The sequence below is a fragment of the Muscardinus avellanarius genome (assembly GCF_963383645.1).
Source record: "Muscardinus avellanarius genome assembly, chromosome: 8".
Lineage (NCBI taxonomy): Eukaryota > Metazoa > Chordata > Mammalia > Rodentia > Gliridae > Muscardinus > Muscardinus avellanarius.
The window spans coordinates 61965831-61979592 of NC_137794.1; the positions used below are offsets into that span (position 1 = coordinate 61965831).

Consider the following 13762-nt stretch of genomic DNA (forward strand, 5'->3'; position numbering starts at 1 on the left):
TCCAAATAAAATACAAAATAAGTTTGAGAGTATAGCCTGGAGGTAGAAAAGCCCCTGGGTTCCACCCCCAGTACTAGGGGAAAAAAAACACAAAAAACAGCACTAACTGATGGGGGCATAGCAAGTTAAATAAGATAATGAATGGACCCCGAGCACACAACAATGTTGTCAAGCAACATTTAAAAATAAATACATACAGCCGGGCATGGTGGCACACACCTGTAATCCCTGCGCTTGGGAGGCTGAGACAGGAGGATCACACAGGTTCAAAGCCAACCTCAGCTACTTAGTGAGGCTCTCAGAAACTTAGTGAGAGCCTGTTGCTAAATAAATATATAATATATATATATATATATATATATGTCTGGGAGTATAGCCCAGAGGTAGAAAGTCTCTAGGTTCCATCCTCAGTACCCCCCCACACAAATTAATATATAGGACAATATTTAAAAATTAATACATAGGAGCTGGGCATGGTGGTGTGCAACCTAGCAAGACCCTCTTTCAAAACAAAACAAGGGCCAGGCATGGTGGTGCATGCTTTTAATCCCCACGCTTGGGAGGCAGAGACAGAAGGATCGCACAGGTTTGAAGCCAGCCTTGCTGGCTTAAGAGACCCTGTTTCCAAATAAAACATATAAAAAAATGGGTCTGGGAGTGTAGCCCGGAGGTAGACAGGTTTCCAGGAACCCCAGTACCACCAAAAAAAACCAAGGGCTACCAAATGTGGTGGCACAAGCCTACAATCCCAGTACTTGGCAAGTTGAGACAGAAGGATCACAGGTTGGAGGAAAGCCTCAGCAATTTAGCGAGCGCTCAGCAACCTAGAGACCCTGGTTCAAAACAAAAAAAAAATTTAAAAAGAGCTGGGAATGTAGCTTGGAGGTAGAATGTCCCTGGGTTCAATCCCCAGTATCACACACAAAAAAAGCATATATGAAGTTTTATCATAAAATTTCTGAGAATACATAACTAAGTAAATGGGAATAATATAAATACAAATCAAGAAATGTGATTAACATTTTCTTCCAGCTTTAATGTGAACTGATTTCAAAACTGTAAAATAGAATTTATCCAGTACAAGCCGGGCGTGGTGGCACACGCTTGTAATCCCCGTGCTTGGGAGGCTGAGAATGGAGGATCACACAGGTTCAAAGCCAGCCTCAGCCTCAGCTACTTAGTGAGGCTCTCAGCAACTTAGTGAGACCCTGTTTCCAAATAATGTATAAAATAGGTCTGGGAGTATAGCCTGGAGGTAGAAAGTCCCTGGGTTCTACCCCCAGTACCACCAAAAAAAAAAAAAAAAAAAGAATTTCTCCAGTACAGAGTTAATGAATATGTATCAATTCCACATAAATAATTAAGAAAGTAATGTAACCAATATCAGTTAATTTTACTTACGTTTCATATCCATGTTTCGGGTTTTATAAACAAAGTACGTATAAATCTGTGTTGTGCGTATTAGAATCTGATCCCCACTATACCGTATTGAACGATACCACCAAGAACCCTAAAGCACAAAAAAATTAAATAAATAAGACAACAAACAATAATAAATGTTGTTTGATGTAAAATATGTCAATGGTATTGACCATAATATTTTTGTTAGTATTTCTATCTTGAAAAATATTCATAACCAATACAAATATTCATAAAATAAAAATATTTGCACTTCAGAACAAACACCTGTTTTTTACACACACACACACTTTTTTCCTTGCAGTATAGGAGATTTAACCCAAGGCCTTCGGCTTCTATTTTGTTTTTTATCTTGAAACAGGGTCTAAGTTAATGAAGACCTTGATAAGTCGATGAGGCTGGTCGTGAACATGGGATCCTCCTGTCTCAACCTTTTAAGTACTGGGATTACAGGTATGGACCAACATGTCCCACTTTGTTAAATATTTCAAATGATTTATTTAGCAAATACTTCTATTATTTGAAGCCTAAACACCAACCTAGGTTATTAAATATGAACAATTAAAGAACTTCAGTTTCTGATAGAAACTATTTAAAGACAACATAGGAATAAGACCACCCACTACTATATACAAAATGTTGGCTCCTAACACAACACACGTTTAATAGTTTTGAGTTTTTGTGGGGTTATTTTTGTGTGTGTGATACTATGGATGGAACCCAGGAACATTCTAACTTTGAGCTACATCCCAGCCCTATTTTTTTTTTTTTAATTCTTTATCTTGAAACAGAGTCTCACTAAGTTGCAAAGAGCCTCACTAAGTAGATAAGGCTGTCCACAAACCTTGATCCTCCTGGCTCAGACTTCCGAATGCTGGGATTACAAGCGTGAGCCACTACGCCCAGCTTATTTTTTAAATTTTATTATTTTATTTATTTATTGGCACTAGGGATTGAACCCAGGGGCATTCTAACTCAGAGCTATACCCACAGCCTATTTTATTTTTTATTTTGAATCAGGGCTTTACAGAGTTCCACTAAGTTGCAGAGGGCCTTACAGAGTTTCCGAAATTGGTCACAAACCTGTGATCCTCCCCTCTCAGCCTCCCAAGTACTAGGACTATAGGCATGAACCACCATGCCCAGCTTTTTACTAGTTTTTACACAAATAAATGTAGAAGTAATTTCATAGTTAACATGACATTTTCATCCACTATAATTCATGACTGAATCTCATGCAATAATCCTAAGTAAGATAAGTTAATTACTAGCCTCATTACTACTGGACCCAGATGAACTCCAGGTTTAGTAAGAACACAAGTCACAAGAGTAATAAATGGTAAAAAAAACAAAAACAAACAAACAAAAAAAAACCCATAAACTTAGCTGGGCATGGTGGCACACGCTTATAATCCCAGCATTCAGGAGGCTGAGACCAGAGAATCATGGTTCACAGACAGCCTCAGCTACTTAGTGAGGCCCTCTGTAACTTAGTGAGACCCTGTTTCAAATAAAGAATAAAAATAGGGCTGGCGTGTAGCTCAGAGGTTGAATGCCCCTGAGTTCCATCCCCTGACACACACATAAACATAAACTTTATGGTATCTCCATAATATGGTTCTAGGCAGCTGTGTTTGAGGTTTGGTTTATTTTCTTTCTTTCCTCCTCCTTCTTCTTCTCCTTCTCTTCTTCTCCTCCTCCCCCCTTCCTCCTCTTTCTCCTCATTCTCCTCTTCTTTTTTTTTTTTTTTTTTTTTTGCATACTGGGGATTGAACCCAGGGTCTTGTGCATGCTAGGCAAGTACTCTACTACTAAGCTACATCCCCAGCCCTATGCAGCCATTTTTAAAGATTTTTTTAACTCTATATGTTGCCCCCCAAATGTTAAGCAAAACAGGCTTCAGAACAAAACATACAATAAAATCACATGAAAGTTTTTTAAAGTGTGTTCGTGTGAACATATACATAAATGCATAGAAAAAAATGAAAAAGGAAACAACAAAGTTAGTTATATATTTGAGAGCAATGGATTTGGGAAGATAATGAAAGAAGACTTTTATATTAAACCCTAAATATACCTGTATTATCTCAGTTGTGTTTAACTTCTGAATTAGAAAGAAATATGCATAACACATGCAAGCAATGTTTACAGCAGATCTTTAAAAGCATAACTAAATATAAGATTCTTAAATTCTAGAATTAATGGGGTATATTCTAATATAAAACTAAAGTCCTTAAGAGAGTCTCCAAAAAAGTTAATAAAAGAGCTAGAACTTACTACAACAACTGGAAGGATAACCATAAATGCCAATCCATATACAAGTAAAACCTAGAATTAAAGAGAAAAAATTATGATCTTCAGGTAAATTGTAACAATATCCACAAACATGTCTTTCGAGGTTTACAAACAGGGAAGCACTATTTAAAGGAGTCTTTTGTATTATTTAATCTTTATTATCAAACTATGAGGAAGGTGTCATGATTTTTCTCTCATAGACAGGGTACATACAGTGCATATATCATGGTCACACAGCTAGCGGTGGAGATAGAATTTGAACTATAAAGCCTACACTCTTATCTACTACTATAAATTTTCTTTTATTTTGCTATTTACTGACAGACATGATATACATATAATAGCAAAATTTTATATATTATGTTTCCATTCCAGTCAAGAATTACATATACCCACATCTTACAAGGAGTTAGTGCCCTGAAAGTAAATAAGAAGACCTTGAATAAAGTGGTTCCTTTGCCTAACAGTCAAGGTACCACTTTCTAATTTTCTGTTTGCTAATAATTATTGCTAATCATTTCTATCAATTTTTCTCCTCCTGTATGATCCTAAATCTGGCACCTGGCCATCTGTCCTGTATTATTCCTACAAAGTAACCCTAAGCATGAGAAACACACTTATATGCAGCAACCATATATCTCTTGAAGATAACCAATTTTAATACAATATACAGTAGACATTTTCAAAGCGAATTACATTCAGGTTTATGTAAACTTTGTCTTGTTTCAAAGTTAGCTTCTAGACAATTATTTTAAAGAAAGTTCAGGTAAGAAATCCTCTATTACTGAACAAGAGGTTAAGAATTCCTGGTATTTTAGGGCTGCACCAACTATCACTGAAGTCTGAGGCCCTACTGCCTCCTAAAGTATCATTATGAATATATACATTTAATTAGTTTAGCCTGAGTAGGGTGAAAGGAAGAATAAATTTTAAATAGCCCTTAAGACAAATGTGGATACCATAAAAAACAGTTCTCTAAACAAAAAGTAGGACCTGAACTAAAAAACACTATAAAATAAAAATTGTCACAACTTTAAGATTTCTAAACTTCATTTAGAACAAATTGCCCCAAACCAGCAGTGGAACCAACTCTTTTTCCTATTAAAAAAAGATAATAAAGAGCTAAAAACAGTAGATGGCTGAAAGAAGAGGATCATAGGTCCAAGGCCAATACATGGTAAATTATCCAGGCTCTATTTCAAGCTAACAAAATAGGGCAGGATGTAGCTCAGAGGTAGAGTGTCGCTAGGTTCAATCCCCAGAACCACTAAATAAATTTTAAAAACAACATGCCAATATTTTCTTTGAAATAGTTCTCTTTTTTATTATACTAAGACACATAGTATACAACAAAAATTATAGCAAACACATTATGATGTATCATTAAAACACACTCACCAAAATTGAATTTTTCTGGTCCACTATCCAAGCTGGTAGGGCAATTCCAAAACTTGTGGCTAAAATAGAAAAAGTATCATAGTTTCTGAAGAGTTCCTATTTCTAGATTTATTTCTATTTCAAAATTCTATTTCATTTCTCCCCCCACTCCAAAAAACACTGAGAAGATTATATTATGTAGTTCATCATTATACAACAATTAAGGGATAGTCAGATGTGGTAATCCCAGTACTTGGGAGGCTGAGACAGGAAGATCACAGGTTCAAGACCAGCCCTGGCAACTTAGCAAAATCCTGTTTCAACATAAAAAAATAAAATGAGATGGGGTTTAACTCAGAAGTAGAATACCCCTGGGTTCAATTCCTAGTACCACAAAAAAAAAAAAAAAAAAAAGTTAAGTGATACATCTAAAACTTTAAATTTTTGAAAAAGAAAAATAACTCTAAGTACATAAATTTCTTCTTCCTAAAAAAACTAAATTCTTTTACGTTTATATACATATTATGAATATATAAAAATGTATAAAAGTCAGTATTAAAAAAACAGATTTTTTTCCACCCAGTTTTTATCTAACTGCAAAACAGTAATTACTCTTTTCTCTGAATCACTTAAGTTTTATCTCTCAAGCTGGTTTTTAGAAAAAGAGAAACTAAAGAGAGCTCAATTTATATGTCTAACTCATGACTGTAATGTTCTTATTCATAAACTAAGAAAATTAACACTTTCATAATATACACTATATCTCCAATTATTTTGCAAGCATCATATCCTGCACCTTGAGGTCCATCTGGATTTCCAAATTCTTCCCAATTTTTCCGGGACTCTTCATCTGTTAAACTAGCATAAAAAGAACAAAGATGTAACATTAGAAAGGAAAGTCTAAAAAAATATGTAATTACAGACAAACTTCACTGACCAACCAACTCACTTCTTAGAAGATACTAATTCAAGCTAGGCGTGGTGGCGCATGCTTGTAACCCCAGTACTTGGGAGGCTGAGACAGTAGGATCTCAGGTTTGCAGCCAGCCTCAGATACTTAGTTAAGCCCTCTGCAACTCAGTGAGACCCTGTATCAAAATAAAGCATCCCCGGTACCACACACACACACAAAAAGAATAAAAAATAGGACTGGGGTAGTAAAATGCCCCTGGGTTCAATCACCAGTACCACGCACACACAAAAAAGAAACAAACTATTCAGAGAATCAAGTCTCTGAAATCAGAAAAAGGGAAAAGGGAAAGCAAAGAACACTATATAACTTCTGAACCTTTACACAAATTCATTGTTGGGACAAGCGTGGTTACACTGGTGACTGAAATTACAGAAGTAAGAAAACTGCTGTAAACCTCACAATGTGGAGTGATCAGTCCCAGATTTGATGTGCAACTCAAAGACTAGAAAAATGGCAGAATAATATGCTCCCATCCCATGAATTTGGTTTCACTGTGCAATTTCAACTGGCATCATGAACCAAGAAAAAGTAAAAGAAAAACACAAATAGGAAGAAAACTCATGATTCCTTTCTAGGGATATAATACATGCATGCAAATTAAATGATTTAATGTTAAAAAACATAAGGTACCTAAAGGCTATATTTCAATATAATTCATAAAATAAATGAGTTTTGGGTTTGTTTTATTGGTTTTTGCCATGCTGGGGATGGAACCCAAGGGCATTCTACCTCTAAGCAACACAACAGCCTTTTTTTTTTTTTTTTTAATACAAGGTCTCAGTAATTTGCAGAGGGCTTCACCAAATAGCTGAGGCTGGCCAAGAACTGCAATCCTCTTGTCTCAGTCTCCCACATACTGGGATTACAAGTATGCAGCCCAGCTCCATTTTTTGTTTTGCCTGGTGTGCAAGTGTGTGTCATTAGGGACTGAATCTACTAGGGGCATTCTATCTCTGAACTATAGCCCCAGCCCTTTTTTGATACAGGGTCTAACTAAGTTACCTGTAATTTAGCAAGTTAACTGAATCTGTAATCCTCCTGTCTCAGTCTCCCAAGTACTAGCAACAGGTAGAATTTCTTAAACATGAATGTATTCCTTAACTTTTGGGGGAGAGGTGACATAAATTCTATTAAGAATCTAATAAAAGCCATGCCCATTCCCTGGACTTTGGGGGAAATGCACATTACAATTACACATAAATCCTGTATACAATTTCAAGCACCCCAGATTATTATAAATCCTGACGTAGGATTTAAATTGTGTTGAGTAACCCTGAGTTTGCTTTGTAGAATTAAGTTACATATTTATGTGTAGGAAAACATGAAAACACATGATTTTTTAAAAGATACCTTCAAAGTAAAAACTATGCTGCCCACATATACAGAAGTTTAAAGTCTTATACCTGAAAATCAAATCATAAGTGTATCCAGAAGAATGAACCACAGAATTCAATGGCCTAATTTCTTAAAAATAATAAGACCTTTCGCCGGGCGTGGTGGCGCACGCTTGTAATCCCCGGTGCTTGGGAGGCAGAGACAGGAGGATCGCGCAGGTTCGAAGCCAGCCGCGCGCGCTGGCTTAGGAGACCCTGTTTCCAAATAAAAATGTAAAAAGAGGTCTGGGAGTGTAGCCCGGAGGTAGAAGGGCTTCCAGGAACCCCAGTGCCACCAAAAAAGAAATAATAATAATAATAATAATAATAATAATAATAATAATAATAATACCTTTCTAAGTTATTAGTATCTGGTATGAAAAAATAGAAATGACCCAGCCAGTTTGCTGTAGAGAGAAATTAAGGGGAGAGAAAATAGCCCAAATAAGTAAATTCTAAAAAAAACCTCTGCAGATCAAACCCTATATAATTCCCTTGGAAAGGCTGCTTGAGTTAAATTGGGGCTACTAGACTTACTCATAAAGAATTAAACTACTCAGAACTTATACTTAGTAAAATACAAACAACTGTATAATGTGTATTGTGCAAGCTGGACTTGTACAAGTTATAGGATCTCAAAGTTCTGAGTCTCACAATCATTTTACTTCTTCACTGCTCTGACAGACCATCAACTATTTAAAATATTTTACATATGAAATATTCTATAGCTTTATCATGTAACTGAGTTAAAACTAAAAGCTTTATATTATTCTTTGATACTTTTAAGAAAGTGACTGAACGTGGCAGTCAGAACCAGCAACCCAAGAATAAAACCAGCAACCCAAGAATAAAAGATCAGAACCAAAATCACTAAAATTATAGCTACTAATTAATGTTGCCTATCTGACTTCCTTTGGAAATCTTCCATTCTCAAATTACCTGAAGATAGCAAGTAAGACATAGCAATTTTTGTGCCAAACAGAGCAAATGCTTAAAGAAAACATGCTGAAAGGGGGAAAGGAGACAACTGAGAAACAGCAATCTGGAGGACACCCGCTCAACAGAAAACGTATGAGCACTTCAGAAGCTCAGGAGGGTACTGACTTACTACAGTATCATTCGCGGACATCCTCGGCTACTTAGTGAGGCCCTTTGCAACTTAGTGAGACCGTTTCAAAATAAAGAATAAAAAATAGGGCTGGGGGTGTAGCTCAGAGGTAGAATGCCCCTGGGTTTAATCCCCAGTACTGCAAAAAAAAAAAGTAAATAAATAATATAAAATAGGGCTGGGGGTGTAGCTCAGAGGTAGAATGCCCCTGGGTTCAATCCCCAGTACACCCACGTACACAATACAAAGTGCATGACACCCATTTTACTATTTTATTAAAATAGAAAACTATCTTTACTCCTCTTCAAAATATATAATAGGTCTGTATGGTACTTACGCTGCATAAGCTTTTGCTATCCTCATAAACATAACTTCATCACCTCCTTTATCTGGATGATACTTAAGTGATAGCAAACGATACTGTTTCTTAATTTCTGCTACTGTTGCTCCCTAAAAGGAAAAGCTCAATGTTAGTAAAAAAAAAAAAAAAAAAAAAGCAAAATGAAATAATCCAACCTATTTTGAACAAGTACTACTCCATATTCTGACATAAAATATATATTTTGTCCCATAAATTTCACCCATACATTTTAAAATGAAAATATTCTTAATTGTATATGATATTTTTATTTTATTGAGTACCTAACATGCCATGCAGTATGCTAGGCACGAATGATTTCAGAATAAAATCACATAATGCCACATTTGAATAAAAGTATTCTGACATTTAAATATCAAAAAATTATCACATTAAGCTGGGCGTAGTGGCATATGCTTGGAATCCCAGTATATGGGAGCCTGAGAAAGAGGATCCAGGTTCCTGGGCCAGCCTCAGCTACTTAGTGAGTGAGGCCCTTTGAAATTTAGTGAGATCCTGTTTCAAAATAATAATTTAAAAAATCAGGCTGGAGGTGTAGCTCGGAGGTATAACGAATGCCCCTGGGTTCAATCCCCAACACCACACACACACACACACACACACACACACACACACACACACACACACACTCACAGTAGCCGGGCGTGGTCGCACATGCTTGTAATCCCAGTACTTGGGGGGCTGAGACAAGAGGATCACAGGTTCACAGCCAGCCTCAGCTACTTACTGAGGCCCTCCACAACTTAGTGAAACCCTGTTTCAAAATAAAAAATAACCAAATCTAGCAAAAAAAAAAAAAAAAAAAAAAAAGAATAAAAATAGGGCTGGGATTATAGTTCAGAGGTAGAATGTCCCTGGATTCAATCCTCAGCACCACAAAAAATAAAAAATAAACTGTCGCAGTAAATCAAGACTGGCTCAAAAAACCCTCAAATCTAAGATTTACTTATTTTATTGTCTGAGTAATTCCTGGTTCCAAATGTTTGTCAATATCCTAATATTTAATAAGCATTTAATAAACTGGCCTTTTTCCTAATTGGGCTCAATATATACTAATAATTTCTTGATCATTTTTTATTGCCCTCAAAACTTTCATTTATTTTAGTGCAGGGAACTGAACCCAGGGCCATTCTGTTACAGTAAGAAAAATCAGATCATATGCAGACTTTTCTTCTATAACACAGAAAGCTAGGAGATTAACATACTCTTTAGTTTGTATTACTTAAATCTCTGAATCAAGCTAACTGCTGACCAAAGTAAGAGTAAAAAGGAGTCTGGGGGGAAAAAATGGAAAGAACAGCACTAGATTTAGCTTGGCTACTAAGATACTATAAGATCCCAGACCAGATGCAAATTTTCCAGGTCTCTCTATTTGGAAAAAAAAAAAAAAAGCTAAATAATCTCTACCACAGACACAATGTCATGATACACTCAGAAGACTAATCTTCAGTGGGGGCTCATCAATCAAGTTCAATCCAGAGATCACCTAAAAACCATACCCAATACTAATCTGAATTTCTATGACAATGACACCAGTTTGTTATAAGAACTTCCCAACTCAGATCTAACTTACCAACTAAATGCCAGCCAATGCAAGGTCATAAGATTTTTACCATTCAACCTCTGAGTTTTATTTTTAACTTTATTTTTAAATAACATCTGAGCTTTATTTGTAACTTTGCATCACAGTAATTTTACAGAGGTCTTTCAACTAATAATTTTCAAATATTCTTACATTATAAAAATTGTAAACCAATCCTTAATAATATGGCAATCAGTAGCTATACCTTAAAAATACATGTGTATATGTATAATACATACATTCAAATGATTATAAATTAGTATTTTATTAAAAAAATTTTAACTGACCAAAGTCTGATTTCTTTCTTTCTTTTTTTTTTCTTTCTTTTTTTTTTTTTTTTTTTTGTGGTACTGGGGGTGGCACCCAGGGGCTTTTCTACCTCCAGGCTATATTCCCAGACCTATTTTATATTTTATTTGGAAACAGGGTCTCACTAAGTTGCTGAGCCTCACCAAGTAGCTGAGGCTGGCTCTGAACCTGTGTGTTCCTCCTGTCTCAGCCTCCCAAGTGCTGGGATTACAAACGTGCGCCACCACGCCTAGCTCTTAAAGTTTGATTTCTTTAGGCATGGTCCAGCGTTTTTTAGATGTGAACCTGTAGTATTTTTATAGGATCTTTAAACTAATGAACACTATATAAAAGTACTACTTACGGGATCCAAATTTAATACTTCATAAGGGTTGTATTCTTGGTATTCTCTGTCTGTTTTGGAAACTTTGTATGTTAAGAATAAGAACAATGCCCATCCTGCAAGCAGAACTATTTTCCTGTTAGAAAAAAAGATAAATGACAAAGAAATCAATACATCTCAGTGGCTTCCTTTAAGAGTCTAATGACCTTATGGCAAGGTAAAGGCATAAACAATACAAAGTGGTGCTATATCACTATGTTACTGACTCAAGTTCTACATCGCTGAGTTGTAAACTTTTATAACAAAGATAGTGTCTTTGTCACCTTTGAATTCTCTAGAATCTAGTACAGCATCGTCTCAGTTATTATTTGCAGTTTCAAGTCCAAAAGTTAATTCAACTCATGAACTTACTGAATTATCTGAATTCAATCAGAATATAACATACTAAATATTTAATGTACAAAAGAATTGCCCCCAGCCAGGTGTAATGGCACATACTTGTAATTCCAGTACTTGAGAAATAAAATAAAGAATTGCTCTTGACCTAGCAATTATGCTTTTAGTAAGATAAACTAAGAAAATTGGTCAACTTTGCAAAGATGAAGAAATAGCCTTGTGTAATTAATTAACTGATTAATTTTTTTGTGATACTAAGGATTGAGCCCAGGGCATTCTACCTCTGAGCTATACTCCCAGTCCTATTTGTATTCATTATTTTGAAACAGGGTCTGTCTCACTAAGTTGCAGAGGGCCTCACAAATTGCTAAGGCTGGCTGCAAACCTGCCATCCTCCTGTCTCAGCTTCCCAAGTACTGGGATTACACGGGTAGGAGACCATACCTGGTTAAATAGCCTTGTTAATAACAGTAAATCTTTGGAAATAATCTAATGTCGGTGTTTAGGGAACTAAATAAATTTTTAAATGTATAAAAATTAAATAACTCATGAAACCAATATTCAATGGAGTATTTTGTAGCTAATACAGATAACAGAAAGTTAAACAACAGAAAGTTAAAAGATATAAAAATAACATATAGCTTGAAAAACAACAAATTTAATCTCCCTTCAATGTGTCCTATTTAGCAAAAATTTTTACACTTTTATTGGTTCACTGCAATTATGTATCATAGTGAGGCTCACTGAGGTATAAACATATGTGCACATTATCACTTGAACTTTCTTCCACATCCCTCCTACCTCCCACCTCTTGCCTCCCTGTCCACATTAGTGAGATTGGTAGTGAGACCTTCATATATGGACATGACATTATTTGAATTATTTCCATCCTCAACCCTCTTCTTGCCTCTCCCTTCTTCCTCCCCCAGTTCCCTTTCACGACTCTGCTGGTCTTTCTGAAGTCCTTTTTGTTTCCAAGAGTCTCTCTAGCTTCCACATGAAACAAAACCTTGAATGTCTAAGATTGGATGATCTCACTCAGAATAATATTCCCTAGTTCCATCCATTTTCCTGCAAATAACATAATTTTGTTCTCCTTTATGGCTGAGTGAAATTCCACTGTGTATATACATATGTTCTTTATCTATTTCATCTGCTTATAGACATGTAGACTGATTCCATAATTTGGCTATTGTGAATTATCCTGCTATAAACATGGATACGCGTGTATCCTTATAGTATTCTAATTCTTTCGGGAAAATACCAAGGAGAGGTATTGTTGGGTCATATGGTGGATCCATTCCTAATCTTTTGAGGATCCTCCATACTGATCTCCATATGGGTTGTTTACAACCCCACCAATAGTGTATTGGTGTTCCTACTTACCTGTATCCTCCCCAGCATTTATTATTGTTTGTATTCTTGATGATTGCCATTCTAACTGAAGTCAAACAGAATCTCAGAGTAGTTTTGATTTGCATTTCCTTGATTGCTAATGATGTTGAACATTTTTTTCATAAATCTGTTGGCCATTTGTATTTCCTTTTTTGAAAAGTATCTATTTCAATTACCCATTTTAGCCAGGTGTGGTGGCACATGCTCATAATCCCAGTACTTGGGAGGCTGAGACAGGAAGATTGCAGGTTCACAGCCAGCCTCAGCAACTTAGGCCCTCTGCGATGTAGTAAGACTCTGCTTCAAAATAAAGAATTAAAAAAAAAAAAATAGGACTAGGGGTGTAGCTCGTAGGTAGAATGCTCCTGGGTTCCATCCCCAGTACCACCAAAAAAAAAAAAAAAAGCCCATTTTCAATTTATTGTTAAGTGGTGTTTTTTAGTTCTTTATATATTTAGGTAAAAGCTAAAGAAAAAAATGTCATACACTCTGAAGAATGTCTGGCAATAAGGTATTAAGTCCTAGAAAAGCACATACCTTTTTAATTTATCAATCCACTCCACTTTTAAGAAATTTAGAATAAAATAAACTAGAATTGCGTATATAGAGTATTAAAGTAGTTACAGATAGAAATAGCAACAAAATGAACATCTTAAATGTCCACCAAGAAATTGCTGAACTAATGTCACAACCATACAGTGAAATACCTTCTAGCCACTAAAAGCAAAATTTTTGCTATGAAAGACTACACTGTATTGCACAAAATAATAAACAGCTTTCAAACTATGCAAATATATTCAAATTTCTATAAATAAAATAGTGCATTAAAAAATA

General features: G+C 35.6%; 1 protein-coding gene across 2 annotated transcripts in view; it reads right to left on the reverse strand.

The window, feature by feature from the left end:
- The window catches only part of SEC63 (SEC63 homolog, protein translocation regulator), a gene marked incomplete at both ends in the record, with an annotated part of 73118 nt that overhangs the window by 25091 nt on the left and 34265 nt on the right, over window positions 1–13762 (reverse strand). For both annotated transcript variants that reach the window (XM_080699944.1, XM_080699943.1), the window contains 6 exons: window positions 1402–1510; window positions 3697–3747; window positions 5113–5171; window positions 5888–5949; window positions 8883–8995; window positions 11159–11273. In XM_080699944.1, the coding sequence (XP_080556070.1) occupies window positions 1402–1510; window positions 3697–3747; window positions 5113–5171; window positions 5888–5949; window positions 8883–8995; window positions 11159–11273 (509 nt within the window). The remainder of the gene's footprint in view (window positions 1–1401; window positions 1511–3696; window positions 3748–5112; window positions 5172–5887; window positions 5950–8882; window positions 8996–11158; window positions 11274–13762) is intronic.